General features: G+C 43.4%; 1 protein-coding gene across 4 annotated transcripts in view; it reads right to left on the reverse strand.

Annotated features, from left to right (window-relative positions):
* Positions 1-15,886, reverse strand: part of ACOT7 (acyl-CoA thioesterase 7) — a 223,866-nt gene that overhangs the window by 36,948 nt on the left and 171,032 nt on the right. For all 4 annotated transcript variants that reach the window (XM_040429650.1, XM_040429665.1, XM_040429658.1 and 1 more), the window contains one exon: positions 14,627-14,743. In XM_040429650.1, the coding sequence (XP_040285584.1) occupies positions 14,627-14,743 (117 nt within the window). The remainder of the gene's footprint in view (positions 1-14,626; positions 14,744-15,886) is intronic.

Consider the following 15,886-nt stretch of genomic DNA (forward strand, 5'->3'; position numbering starts at 1 on the left):
CTTATCGAATGATATGGGTTACTGTTGACCCTGTTATGGTGGCAATACTATCCAGGTGGAACTGTTGGACTGTGAAGTGACTAGAAAACACCAATAATGTGATACTTATGTAATATACTACTTGATATATACATGAGAGGTCGGTGTGACTCTAATGTATGCACCACTGTGTATACAATGCCCTGAATACTTATGCCATGTGTAAGATGTATAGTGCAAGTGGTGACGTCACAGGATAAGGCCCATGTGAATCATATACTCTCTGACAGGATGTCAATGGGTGCTGCAGACATGCGAGTGTAAGACTGCGCTGTAATGTATGTAGACCACACTGTAGTTTATGTGTAATGCACTTCATATACTGAGAAACTGCACTGTATAATGTTGCCATATAAAGCATGATATGCCCCACAAAGCTGGACTGAGTCAGAGGTCAGTGTAATGGTTACACCTAGGACACTTCCACATGTTCTGGTAGTTAATAAGTAGAAATGCTGAGAGGACCTTGTGGTCATGTACCTGCAGCAGCGGTCTGAACCACATGTAGTACACAGAGAAAACCACAGGTACTGGAATAGAGAGGCCCAGCCATGGAGCATGGTAGTTAGCTAGCAAGTGGGGGTAAGTTATATTCAATTGGTGGACTACCCTAGAAACCTAGAAGGGGTTGGAGCAGGGACATCTGCAGCAAATGGAAATGAAGAGCAGGGGCAGCCGACCACAGCACTTCCTAGTCTTCAGTAGGTATAAAACAGTGTGAGAAATACTGCTTTGCAAAATCATGTGAAACACGAATGGACTTGTTTCTCTTAAAAATGTCCACACACCAATGTAATCAGACATTTTTACGCTCTGGAAGGAAACCGATAACAGTCCTCGGGCCTCAGTTTCCCAAGCAAGGGGCCCTTAGATGATGGGGACCACAAGAGTATTTGTCCAACTTCCCCACTCTACAAACTCATTACAGTCAAGGTTGGTACTCTTTTATTAACTGGCTCTAGCTGTTAGTGACTGTCATTCATCTACTATGTTTTCTTTTTTGAGGAACCAGCATGACTGAGAACAGCTTCTGTCCTTTCTGGTGACATAAGAACTTTGAAGTGGCAGGAATCCTTATAATCACGGGACATATGTTTTTCCTGGCTGCGGGAGCTCCAATGTTTCCATTACATGCAAGGTCTATTTCATGTCTATCTGTTCCCCCTGGGCTCATAAACATCAGTGAATCGCAACCAGGTGCTCCAGGTTTACAGTATCTCTTCAGAAGAAATGTATTCTGTAAAAAGTTCAAATGTGCCACATGGAATCAACAGTGACTTTTCCAGCGCTCTGTCCCTTTAAGCTAATTTTTGGATTCTCATACAATACTTTTTTGTTAAATATGTAAGAGAGGATTATAATAAATTTTTGGAAACTTCCATTAAACGCAGCTGCAGGATATTTTGAGAAGACTTAATTAGTGATGTTTCCGTCCTTTTAAACATTTGCTTAGAGCATTTTTATGCAATACTTTATATATTCAAAAGCTACTACTGCTCTGGCCCCCAGACACAATGGATTCAAAATGGGGCAATTTACAGAAATAATTCAAACCTTAATTTAAAGCAGCAGAAATGTAGGCCGATCATTCAGCTTTCCTTGTCCCTCATTCCATGACAGGAAGAAAATAATAATAATGTAAATGAACATTACCAAGAAATAATTAGTATTTGAAAGAGAATCTTCCCCCTATTAAAAATATTATTCCAACCCCAATTTATCCTTGTAATGTACCCGTCCTCCAAAAAAGGTTTCTATAGTGAGACTTTATGCAGGCCACTTTGGTTAGTAGTCTATGGGCTTCCACAGGTAGTCACCAGAGCCTGATTTGAAGCAGGATAGATCTGGCTGCTGCTAAAGGCTATGGACACCTTTGGTTTTAATCACTGCATTCTACTCATTCTGGACTAAAATAATTTTATTCAATTGTTTTTATTACCAAATGTTCACCAGGTTTTCCCCTACAGCTTTCAGTTTTGGTGCATCTGTAGACTATTGCCTTCTACTTCACACTGAATCCATCATAGAGTTGAAGCTCTGAACTCCCGACAGCTCATAACCACTGATTTGAGCTAAATTAGCTATGATAACTGTGCATGAGAGGCTCAGGAAGTACAGATACGGGCTACAGGTTGAGCAGATCTCGGACTGGTTCACTGAGAAAGAGAATCAAAAGTCTGCAGATGCACTAAACATGAAGGCTGTACAGGAAAAACTATGAAATTGTTTTAAATAAAAAAACTATTGAAAAATGATTTTTGGCCCAAATGAGTAGAATGCAATGATGAAATATTGCCCCCAAAAGTGTCCATAGCCTTTAAAAGTAGCAAAGTCTATCCTGCTTCATAGCAGGCTCTGGTGAAAACCTGTTGAAGTCCTTAGACTCTACTAACCAGAGTGGACTGCATAAAGTCTTTTTAGTGAAAGGTAATGGTAACCAGCAATCAGTCAAGGGTAGATCCAGAAGAAGTGGTCAGGAGAAAGCCAAGATCAAAATCACAGAATATTTACAGGATAAGACAGCACACGCGTTTTTGGGGTTGACTTTTGTAGTCACACAATACCTTTTTCCCCCAGAAGTTATTTTTATCTATAGAGGAGACTGGAAATGTGCCATACCCAGTGTATGCTGTGATTTAAAAAAAAAATCCTAGAGGATGTTTTGATCCTAACAAAAAACACTATTAACATATGGCCTCATTTAGAAAAAAATATGCAGTATGAAACCTCCAAAGAATTATGGGAAAGTTGGGTTATACAGCCAGGCCTGATTACTTAATTAGCAATTACTCCACAGTGGGGCAACAAGATCAGTGGTCAAGGCAACTACTTGTTTGTCAGTGGTGACATGCATGTAGGTGGCATGTCACACTTCCAGTCCAGTGGGGACCTGAAGCAGCAGAGACAGGAGCCATGGTGCTGGAACTGAGATCCATTGAAAAGGTAACTTCTTTTTAGCAGCCCAACCCTCCCAACTGGCCTGAAAAAGTTTTTCTATCAGACAACCCTTCTAACATGTCAACCAACTTTCCCCAGAATTTCCGGGCCCCATAGAGCTAAAGTGTCTATGCCCTGCGGGTGATGAGTTGTCAGGGTACAGACACATGGTGCTAGGGATTCTATAGAGGGAGGCAGGCGTGCAAGGTGGCAGTAACATCAGAAGGGGCAATGGGTGCACAAGATGGCAGGGTAGCTGTGGCCCTAAGGGTGGCATCTCTTCACCAGAATATCAGAATTTACGGACATGCACCATGATATTAATTCAGTTCAAGGGCATAGGATGGGAACTGTATGCAGTGCGGCCAGCCAAATAGACAGGCATGAATTGAAACACAAATGGTTAAATGCATCCGGTGCAATCTTATGTGAATCAAGACGTGAAGCAAACCCTGCAATAGAAGACAAATAATGGAGATGCTAAATATGACCTTGACCTGCGGCAGACGACATATGTTAAAAATAGCTATACACATGTTATTTGAGAAACTATCAGGTCAGCTTTCATTGCTGCGACCAGACCGGATTGGTTCATTCTCTTTCTTCCTGCATTGAATGGCCATTGTGTAAGAAATATATCCACTCAGCTCTTGTACATGATCTGCTTTCTCAGACCCTTATCCTCCCGCACCCATTCCACTAGAGGAAATACAGGAGAATAGGAGCCATTTTGGCTTTAGTCTGTAATGTAAAGACATAAGCCGCTGCTATTCAGTGCAGACTTATTTCAAGCTATCCCCTATCCACAGAATAGGATATAATTATTAGATCGTGGGGGTCCTACTGCTGGGTCTCCCAATGATCACAAGAATCCAGGTTGGGTCTCACTGCCACTCCATTCAGCTCTATGGGACCGCAGGAGATAGCCAAGTACAGCTCTTCATTCTTCTATATTTCAAGTTGGCAACCCCAGCGGATTGTCCTTTCTCAGGGGGCATGACCTCTCTGCTGCAGCTGGTGGCAGTTGAAGGATGGAAATGAGCATATGCTTCCATCTCAGTGAGCTGGACAAAGGTGGCGCTATACAAATAGATTTCAGTGAATAACTCAGCGAAAAAGTATTCAAATCCAGGTGCTGGTTTAAAAATTGTAGAATATTTTTGTGGTGACAACCCCTTTAAGTGTGCAATGTAACCTGCACCATGTTTCTTATGCCTTGTGATATGCCTTATGACATGCACTATTGTGAGTTCAAATGCCCTGTATATTAAGGTCATGGTTAGACAGCTAAGTGGAGGTACCGTATTTGTGGGTGGCACGGTTATGGGGGATCTGTGGATAGCACTGTTATGGGGGGGGGGGGGATCTGTGGATGGCACTGTTATGGGGGGATCTGTGGATGGCACTGTTATGGGGGGATCTGAGGGGGGCACTGTTATGGGGGGGGGATCTGAGGGGGGCACTGTTATGGGGGGGGGATCTGTGGATGGCACTGTTATGGGGGGGTGATCTGTGGATGGCACTGTTATGGGGGGGTGATCTGTGGATGGCACTGTTATGGGGGGTGGATCTGTGGATGGCACTGCTATATATGTGTCACCCACAGATCCCCCATCCCATAACAGTGCCATCCACATATCCCCCACCCCATAACAGTGGCATCCACAGATCACCCCCCCATAACAGTGCCATCCACAGATCTCCCGCCCCATAACAGTGCCATCCACATATCCCCCACCCCATAATAGTGGCATCCACAGATGCCCTAATATACGGGGGCTAAACCTGTGGGAGGGGCCGGTGTGATGCAAATGCGGCGGGGCCGGTGCGGTCACTTTACTACGGCCCCACCGCTCACTCACTGCTGTATTACCTAAACATTTTATAATAATAGCTTTCATTGAAGTTCCGATCCCCAGCCCCATCTGTACTACTTACTAAATGTCCTGTAGAAGGCAGAGCAGGGCGGGCGTCCGGAACTCACTGACATCACGTGTCTGCGCCGCCTACTTTATGAATGAAGTAGGCGGCGCAGGCACGTGATGTCAGTGAGTTACGGCCGGCCGCTCGCCCTGCTCTGCCTGCTACAGGACATTTAGTAAGTAGAACAGATGGGGCTGGGGATCGGAACTTCAATGAAAGCTATTATTATAAAATGTTTAGGTAATACAGCAGTGAGTGAGCGGTGGGGCCGGAGTACAGTGACCGCACCGGCCCCGCCGCATTTGCATCACACCGGCCCCTCCTCCCTCCAGCTGATACATCGCAGTCTGTGATGTAAAATAGCAGCATTCGCCCCATAGGACGCAGGGAAAAAGTGCGTCTTATGGGGCAAAAAATACGGTAACTGCCACTAGCCAAAAGGTTGCATCACCTCAAAGCTAGTGCCAGGACAACCGACTTGCACTTCCTAGCTCTTTTACCCTATGGGCTCATGCACACAACTTATTTTTTTCCCCGTTTCCGTTCCATTTTTTTACAGGTCCGTATGCGGAACCATTCACTTTAACAAGTCCGCAAAAACCGGAAAGGACTCCGTGTGCATTCCGTTTCCGTATGTCTGCATGTCTGTTCCGCATAAAAATAGTGGTTTGCAGACAAGGACAGTCATTGATACATTGGATCTACAAAAAAAAAAAAAGGATGCAATACGGATGTCACACAGATGCCATCCGTTTATTTTTTATTTTTTTGCGGATCCCCATTTTGCAGACCGCAAAATACATATGGTCGTGTGCATGGGCCCTAAAGCAGTAAGAGACCTGTGGAAAAATCTGGTCTGCAATATATAGACCAGCCAGCCTGCTAATAAATGCTGCAGTTGTGTATCAGAAGGAACAAGAGATATTGCAGCTTATAAAAGAAAAGGACAATGCAGAGTGTGTGCAGTGAGTTGCAAGGAAGGAGATACCGCAACCTCACAACCGCAGTTTGTATGGTGGTGTCCTGCAAGGATTGCGTCATTGGCCTGCAAAGCAACTACAGTCATCTTCAATGCTGCCAAGCCGGAGGAGCCATTACACCCAACTTTCCAGCCGCAGTGATGATGCTCTAAAACAGGCATGCTCAACCTGCGGCCCTCCAGCTGTTGCAAAGCTACAACTCCCAGCATGCCCAAACAGCCTACAGCAGGGCATTGTGGGAGTTGTAGTTTTACAGAAGCTGGAGGGCTGCAGGTTGAGAATGCCTGCTCTAAAAAGTTGGGGCGTAATGCACAACAAAGGAAAGTAAGTTTGACTCTTGTGAGACTGTTGTAGCTGCTAAGCTTGATGCCTCAAGTGTGAACAGTAAGGCTGGGTTCACACCTGAGCTTATTCGATAAGCGCTGTTTACAGGCGTTTTTATCGGGCGTTTTTGAGGCATATTTTGGGGCGTTTTTGTATTTTGGAAACGCGCGTCGTACGCGCGTTCTTGCTATTGACCACAGAGGTGTACAATGAAAAACAGAGGTGTTATGCGTGACAATACGCCCCAAAGAAGCTCCTGTACTTCTTGGGGCGTAGGGTGTTTTACAGCGCGTTCGTACGCGCTGTAAAACGCTCAGGTGTGAACCTAGCCTTAAGCTATTGCTCTTTCCAGTTTCCTTACACCATCTCAAAGCAAGGGCACATTTATATGGCCAAAAAGACCCTTTGGAAAGGTCTGATACACCTATCCACAATCATACCATTATAAGTGGCATATAGATGGTCATGCTGTCTGTCTGTCCTTTAGCTATGAGGCAGCACCTACGGACCATCCTATTTGTATTTCTCTTATGGGCCCGCTGCTCCATTCATGCCTCTGAAATACTACCACGTACATACTATATACTGCGAGACATTATCTGCCTGTAACTGCTCTGCATTTCCCAACAAAAGATAAGGCTGAACAGATGTCAATAATTAAAACAAATTAATTAGTGCCGGTCAGACAAGCCTGAGTCTTGAATTTTCCTTCTCATTACTTGAAAACCTGCGTCTCATTATATTAACTGTACTTTGTCTAATGAGCACCTTCACAGAGAATGGAAAATTGCCAAATGTCAAGAATCCTCAGGAAAAGTAGTTATCACAGTGACTAAAGTTGAATAAGACAAAACAATGAACGTATTGCTGGGAATTAAGGCTAAGAGGTTTGAGGAGTTTATCTGGTTATTAGGACAATGGGTTAAAGAAAAAAATGTAATTTCTGCTCTTGACAACGAGTCACAATTTCCTAGAGTTCTAAGACAGTCAGTGGTGCTCATTTAGTCTCGACAGTACATTGACGCTTTCACATATCTTGACCTCTTATGGTAGGACCTCTTTTTATTCTTTATTCTGTCTCTCAGAGTGGGAATGCAGACCCCTCCATGAAGTGGGAGAACTTGCAAAATCGCAGGGTGTTCAAATACTTCTGCTCCTCACTGTGTGTATGTATATATAATCAAACGATTCAAAAGGCCCTAATAGAGACCCTCGGGATATCAATACAAAAAATCAACGGTCATTAGACTAAAAAATCCCTTTAGGGGTCTCCACTGAATACTGGAAAGTAAAATTATCTCTTTATTTCATTATTTAAAACATACGGTGTCAGGACAGAAAAAAACGTTAAAACTATCAGTCCAAGATAGAATTTAGAACCAATTTGCCCAGTGGCTGCTAGTAGTCACTAGCAGTGACTGAGAGGCATGTATTCCTATGGCTATTGTAACCACATCCAAATGCTCATTGCACTATGTTGGAAAGTGGTTCTGAGTGCAAATTTACAAAGGGTATGCCCATAACCCCATTTCTGAAGGCAGGTATTAGCCATTGACAACAGAGTATAGTTTATAATAATGATGGAGTCAGGCAGGCACTGTGATGGCGGATTTGTTGTTCATACGTGTGCACATACATGCAGGCTTCTGATGACCGAGCAGTGCTAACATCTAACCACACAACTCTTCTGTGGTTGATCTATGCCTGTTTATTTCACAGGTATAGCACTTTTGTCAATTGTCCTGCAACTGTTACAATGTGCGCTAAACCGCTGACTCGGGGGCATACATTGCTGCTGAACACGATCTAAATGCCGCCCTGTCTTTGTCTGTCTATACTGTGCAATGGCAAGCCTCAATTACCACACATATTGCTAACTAACTTGCCCTCAGCTAGTACCCCACATCCCCTGACGAAACATGTCGGGTGGGGTGTAATCGTGCTGCGCTTTAGTTTTAGACAGTCCAAGTGTGGAATCACAGTGAGCGATGTGTCACGGAGGGCAAGTTAGTTAGCAATATGTGTGGTAATTGAGGCTTGACATTGCACAGTATAGCCCAGGCATCCTCAATGCCCTGCGGCTCTCCAGCTGTTGCAAAACTACAACTCCCAGCATGCCCGAACAGCCTGCAGGTATCAGCCTACAGCAGGGCATTGTGGGAGTTGTAGTTTTACAACAGCTGGAGGGCCGCAGTTTGAGGATGCCTGGTATAGACAAAGACAGGGCGGCATTTAGATCGTGTTCAGCAGCAATGTATGCCCCCGAGTCAGCGGTTTAGCGCACATTGTAACAGTTGCAGGACAATTGACAAAAGTGCTATACCTGTGAAATAAACAGGCATAGATCAACCGCAGAAGAGTTGTGTGGTTAGATGTTAGCACTGCTCGGTCATCAGAAGCCTGCATGTATGTGCACACGTATAAACAACAAATCCGCCATCACAGTGCCTGCCTGACTCCATCATTATTATAAACTATACTCTGTTGTCAATGGCTAACACCTGCCTTCAGAAATGGGGTTATGGGCATACCCTTTGTAAATTTGCACTCAGAACCACACATGTTGTCTTGCTCACTTTCCAACATAGTGCAATGAGCATTTGGATGTGGTTACAATAGCCATAGGAATACATGCCTCTCAGTCACTGCTAGTGACTACTAGCAGCCACTGGGCAAATTGGTTCTAAATTCTATCTTGGACTGATAGTTTACGTTTTTTTCTGTCCTGTATGTCCTGTATGTTTTAAATAATGAAATAAAGAGATCATTTTACTTTCCAGTATTCAGTGGAGACCCCTAAAGGGATTTTTTGGTCTAATGACCGTTGATTTTTTGTATATGTATATATAACTGCAGCATTGCAAACATTATCTAAAATCCTCTGTACAAGTACCCAATTGTTGGCAATCATAACTGGTTTTGAAAGAGAAAATACACTGGCACCCATACAGAACACCATGTAAAAATGACTACAAGAGTAGACTATATGTAAATATAAGGGTCTGCGTAGGTGCTGAATAAACTATTTTAAGTCAAACAAATTAGAAAATGAACTCCATTTTTTTTCTTAGATATATCGAGTCAAGGAAACGTACTGTCAATCAGATAGGGGGCATTCACACGACCATATCCGTTTTGTGGTCCGCAAATTGTGGATCTGCAAAACATGGATACCGGCCGTTTGTGTTAAACATTTTGTCGATCAGCACGCCCTGTCCTTTGTTAGAAATGCCTATTCTTGCCTGTAAAACAAACAAGAATATGCCATGTTCCATTATTTTTATTTTTTTGCAGGGCCGCAGAAGGGAAATACAGATGCGGAAAGAACACGGTGTGCTGTCCGCATCTTTTGTGGCCCCATTGAAATCGTCATCGATGAAATCGTCATGAGTCGTCATCGATCTGCAAAAATTCACATCGGATGCGTTCTGAAAATATGGTCATGTGAGTGCCACCTAAGGACTTATGCACATGTCTGTATCCGTTTGGCAGTCCGCAAAACACAGATGACGTCCGTATAGGGTCTGTTTTTTTGTGGACCCACTTACTTTAATGGGTCCGTGGTTCGAATTTTGCAGCCAAGAATAAAATGTGTTCTATCTTTTTGCAGAATGGACACACGGAAGTGGAGAGCACATGGATGTGTGCGGTCCATTTTTTGCGGACCCGTAGAAATGAATGTGTCCGTGTAATCCGCAAAAAAATGTTGATTGGACACGGAAACAAAGTTCGGTTGTGTGCATGAGCCATGCATTAACCAGACATTGATTTCAATGAGCACCATTTAATACTTCATTTCCCCTGTGGTGGCGCTGCAAGGAAATGGAGCACTTGTCTAAAGCTCTCCAAGGATTACAGTTGATCACTGGGGTCCCAGAACCACATATCCTGTTATCTTATTTTCAGGCGTCTCTTCTGACTAAAGTGACTTGTGGCCTGTAACATGATTGTCTCCGATACTAACGCATTTCAAGTCTACATCACATTCAGATGTCTTCAGTGAAAAATCTGTCTTTATTGTACGTGGATTATGCTTTTAATCTGTTACAGTCAGTTGCCCACATACAGTAAAACAGATTGACAGTCCCCAGTTGCTCGCTCTGCTGGTTCGTATCCAATCTAGGTGCGCGCTGGCAGCCAGAAGAGGACATTCTGGACGGAAACATAGCTGGAATCACTTCAGATGCTTCCTAGCATATGCCTCATCTCTTCCTGTAACCTTTTAATTACAGAAGGAAAATCATTTTCTCTCTTAATTGTGATTTCTAAATTAATCCCTGTTTTACAGAAATTACAGGCTTCTTTAAAAATAAAATTACATTAATGATAGAAAATGTTCTGCTGCTCAGTGGGAAGCAATTTAGCAATATTTGCCTGAGGACCCATCAACATACATTACCCGGGAACATTTATCTTCCAGTCACTTCTGTTAAAGAGGACAGAACCGTAATCTGGCGGTGAAATGTAGCGTAATCCCAGGCATCCAAAATAGTGGAATTATTGTGTGTTAATATAACGGCCAGCGTCAGACTGAAGTCCCTTGGGCCCAGAGGAAAAGATTCTGAGGGCCCATCTTGTGTGTATAGGACCTTAAGGGCCCTGTTTTATTAGGGGTCCATTATTGTCATAGATTAGGCCCACCGGAGGATTCTCTGGTACTCTGGTGGGCCAGTCTGACCCTGATAGCAGCTGTACTGTAGTATACATTGTTTTAGCTGGTTAAAGTGGTTATGCCATGACTGATGTAAAAAATCAAAATCATAACAATACCTTTCCAACACAGCTAGAACCAGTCCTGTACCTCACATGGATCCAGAGATCTCCCCATTCACTGCTCCAATTGCTCTGCTACATTATCTTCAGCCTGGCAGCTCAAGGAGTGTGTCCTTTCTGCTGCAGCTCTCTCCCTGTAACTGCCACAGCTTCTAACAGAACATATGACTGATGGCAGTTGAAGATTTAAACTTTGACCACCTCAGTGAGATGGACAGGGAAAATAAAAAAATAAAAAGAACAAACAGCAGGTGGCGCTACACAGATACATTTTATGGAATAACTCAGTGGCTATATTAAACTTTTAATTACATGGCAATACAAAAGTATTCAGATGCTGGTTTGAAAAATGTAGAATATGCTTTGTGACATGATCCCTTTAACTAGCGAAATATTTTCGGTTATCTAATAATGAAGATCTTGTACCTCTGTGGGCCTCCGCTTTTATACATACGTTCCATAATATTTCTTCATTGCCATTGCTGACGTAGTGCCAGCATATGCCGCAGCACTGTACAGACATTTTCAACATTCACATCAGTCCCTGTCCCCAGTGAAGTTCACAATGTAAATTTATATTCTAGACTACACGCTCGGGCCAATTTCATGGGAAGCCAGTATGCTTTCAAAGTGTGAACGAAAAACCACCAAACAATGGGGGGGGACATAAAATTAGAACTTCAGAGATTCAAAACAAAAATGCTAACAGCTAGCATTGTTTCCAGGGATGTGTCTCTTGTCTTCAATTCTGTGGAATTTATTTCACCAGCAAAAAATGCGACGTTTCGACCGTAATGGTCTTTCTCAAGCAACATATAGAGTGGATAGTAACAGACATATATACCCATTCAACCCCTCCCAGTAAGTCACATGTCCCAATTAAACATGTAAATGAAGTGAAAATTACACCAATATTGTGGATCCTCTATCATCCACCCACCTGTGATTTAAACCAATAATATATTCCTCCTCTCTATCCACACAGTGACAAAATCATATACCATTAAAATGGTGCTTACTCACAAAACTCATTGCAAAGTCTGGCTGGCACATCATGGAGGGGACTTGCCTCATCTTCCTGTGTAGTGTGAAAAGGCGCGCTTCCCAGCGTCTCCATGTCAGAGCTGCGCATGCGCCATGAACACGTGCAGGTTCATGGAAGATGCAAACTGTCTAGCGCGCCTGCAGGGTCAGTGCGCCTGCGCATCTAGTACAGAGCCGGACTCCCTATGCTGTTGTGTTCTTCCTGCTGCTATGGTGACGCCTGTATTCAAATCAGGCAGGCGCGCCACAGCGTGATTCTGGAGCTGCGATTCAGCACTTCAAAGTGTATTCAGTGCTGTCCATGTGTAGCGATTGTCTCTGCCATGTAGAAGGTGCTTCAGTATTCAGTATTAACCCTGTCAAGTCTACCTATTGGAGTTTTAACCCCTACTGATTGTCTATTTTGTACTGGGCTATCCTTGGCCTCAATTACTACCACAGAGAGTGTCCATTTATATGGCCATGTTAATTAGGCTCCAAAAATGCCATTCTACTGCAAATATGCAAAATCACTCTGATTGTGGTTTATAAACTGGGAGGGGTTGAATGGGTATATATGTCTGTTACTATCCACTCTGTATGTTGCTTGAGAAAGACCATTGCGGTCGAAACGTCGCATTTTTTGCTGGTGAAATAAATTCCACAGAATTGAAGACAGGAGAGTGCTGCGGTTTCTTCTATATGACGCATCCAAGGGGGAACTTCTGACTGGCTCCCAACACGGCTGGCACCACCACAAGAGAAGGCTTTATTTTTTCGTTGTGCTGCTATACGCATTTTTTCTATTGTTTCCAGGGAGAGATACAATATGGCGGCATACAGACTGCCTACAGTGCCATAAAACAGAACTGTACTCAGCATGGACTCTAAAGCTGGCCATACACAAGATAATGACCGGCCGCACTGCTGCCGATCAGTCATCCATACGATCCCACCAGTAACTGGCCGAATGGGGAGTCAGTTTTTTATCAAATCTGACTACCTGGTATTTGAGCACAATGGCAAGTGATTGGCTAAATTCAGTGGATCATGCCATCAACATGCAGTTTTGGTTCATGGACGGCTGTTTTCCAGCATGGTGGATTCAATTTTTGGCACTAGTTTTTCAAACGACAGTCTGATGGAATGGCAAAATCTGCCATGCCGGCCAACTTTAATCTTTTGTGTATGGCCACTTTTACAGTATAACCATACCGATCAAATGGTAGGACTGCCAGTAAAACCAATAGTAAGTCTGGTCATTTACATATAAGACCGGCTTCCATTCAACCAGCAATACAAAAATTTCCAAAAAAAAGGACACTGGTCCGCTGATGGATTTATTAATTAGTTTCATGTAAAAATGGTATATATTGAGTTGCAGACATCCACACTTTTATCATTTGGGGGGATTTTCCAGGACTGGAATATTGATTGCCTATAATTAGGATAGGATATCAGTACCAGATCAGTGGGGTCCGACTCATGGTACTCCTGCTAATCAGCTGATCGAAGCGCCCACTTATGTTGACTCTTCCATTGAAGTGAAGGGAACTGATCTGCAATGCCAGGTAAAGCCACTATGAAAAGTACAGCGCTGTGTCTGCTAAACAATGAAGGGGTGCAGCACTCACTGAGGGGGTTGCTTCAATCAGCGCATTGGCAAGAGTCAGACCCCCACTGATCTGATGTTGATGGCTTCTATAGTGGATACCACCTAGTGCCAAGAAGTGTTGTCCCCAGCAAAACAATCTAATTGTGTCTGATATTTCCTACTGCAATGTAGAAACATCAATGATCTGACTGGTAACTAATGTCATCATAAAAGGCCCAATCAATATTAGCATCATCCTGATAGGGATTTTCCAATCTCAGACACTAAAGGCCGAGATCAGAATACCGGTCTTATGAGACGGTTGTGGTGGCCAGAATTATGAAAAGTTACTCAGCTGTTTTAGGAACTCTGGCCATCTTGCCCGATGCATAAGATGGGTGTTCTGATCTTAACCATGTATGGCTGAGATTCAGAGGTGAACCCGGACATATCCCCATTTTCACCCAGGCAGTCCCTCTGACATGAGCATTGGAACATTTCATGCTCTGATGCTCTTCCTTGCTCTGCGCAGGGCTTTGTTGTTTATATTATTACACTGCTAAGCAGTGGCTTCCACCTAGCAGTGTTGCCGGTGACCTCACCAGCACTGATGGGCAGGCTTTAGCACTGCCCTTGCCCATTAGCGCCCGTAACATCACCGGGCTCATTGCTGGGCGGAAGCCTCTGCCTAGCTTTACCCATGGAGATCCCAGCACGTCACTGATTCTCTAAAAAAAAGCCTTTGCTCTGCGCGATTCAGCACAGTGCAAAGGAGAGTATCGGAGCATGAAATGCTCATATCAGAGGGGCTGTCTAGGTGAAAACAGGGAGCTGAACCTGGACAACCCCTTTAACCTAGATGTAAAAAATATTGCATCAAATCCATTTTTTCCGTTTTTTTCTGTGGATCTTCACGGGCCCCTGGAACTATACTTATAGAATATCTACATGAGTGGGCCAAGACCTGAATACTGAGGTTAATATTGGTTACTGGAGCCATCACCAACACAACTGTAAGAAAAAGTTGACAAACCTTTTTGAATCTTGCGATGAAAGTTAATGGCGTCCACTGAGGCGGTAACGATATTTGTTTTACAGTGTCGAGCGGCTACAATCCCGGCCACTTCATCCATTAATTTCATTGTAACACCTAAAAGCAAAGGAAAATCAAAGCATAAAAATAATGGTAAATAAAATCTAAATTACGGGGGGCACAAGGGGGTGGAGCATGACACAGGTTCAAAGAGCACCAATGAAACAGTCATCTGAATGCATGCTCCACCCCCTTAGGCCCTGCCCTAGTCATAACACTGTGCATGAGTCTAAGGACCTGTACAGTATTAGTAAAACATGGTTGTATATCTAATGTTGTATTAGTGAAGCCTCAAATGTATTCAGAGCCGTTGGCAGTTCCCCACCAGAGTTGGCAGAGGCTCACATTCACAGCGGGGAAAAAATAAAAAATAAAAAATAAATAAAAAATTCCACCTAAAAGTAGGAGCATCCCCACAATGGGAAAAAGTTACTAAAGCAGCTAAAAATGATGCATCATGGGTGCCTAATGAATGCTCAAAATCATAACAGGAATTAAAGGGCTTGTGCAGCCAGTCATTTTGATTAGTTTTGAGCAAAGTGAGCGTCGGATCATAGATCCTAAGTCGCTTTGGTCAAAATTTTGTTTGAATGCTGTACGGAGATCCTTCTCTGCACAGCATTCAAATGTATGGGCTCCGGAGAGGCAAATTCGTTATTCCCGAAGTCTCACAGACTTCGGTTAATAATTTCGGGATTTGACTTTTAAACTTTAAAACCATTTTAAAACATGGATCCGAAGTCGGCTTTGGTGCCGAGGTACCAGTTGGTTCCAAAGCCGACTTCAGATCCATGTTTTAAAATGGTTTTAAAGTTAAAAAAAATCGATGACCGAAGTTACTTTGGGAATAACTCACTTTGCCTTGCCAGAGCCCATACATTTTAATGCTGTACGGAGACCTGAAGTTTGGAGCGAATTGACTTTGGATCTAGGCTCCAAAGCTTGATTCGCTCAACACCAAAATTGAGGATAGGTCATCAATATCTGATTAGTGCGGGAGTCGGACAACCACAGGTCTGATATTGATGACCTATCCTGAGGATAAGGCTACTTTCACACTTGTGGCAGTGATCCGGCAAGCAGTTCCGTATGCCAACTGATGGCATTAGTAAGACTGATCAGGATCCTGATCAGTTAAAAAAATGCCTGATCAGTCCAAAAAAATGCATTGAAATGCCGGATCCAGTGTCATCCAGCAAA

Source organism: Bufo bufo, chromosome 1, assembly GCF_905171765.1.
Source record: "Bufo bufo chromosome 1, aBufBuf1.1, whole genome shotgun sequence".
Classification (NCBI taxonomy): Eukaryota; Metazoa; Chordata; class Amphibia; order Anura; family Bufonidae; genus Bufo; species Bufo bufo.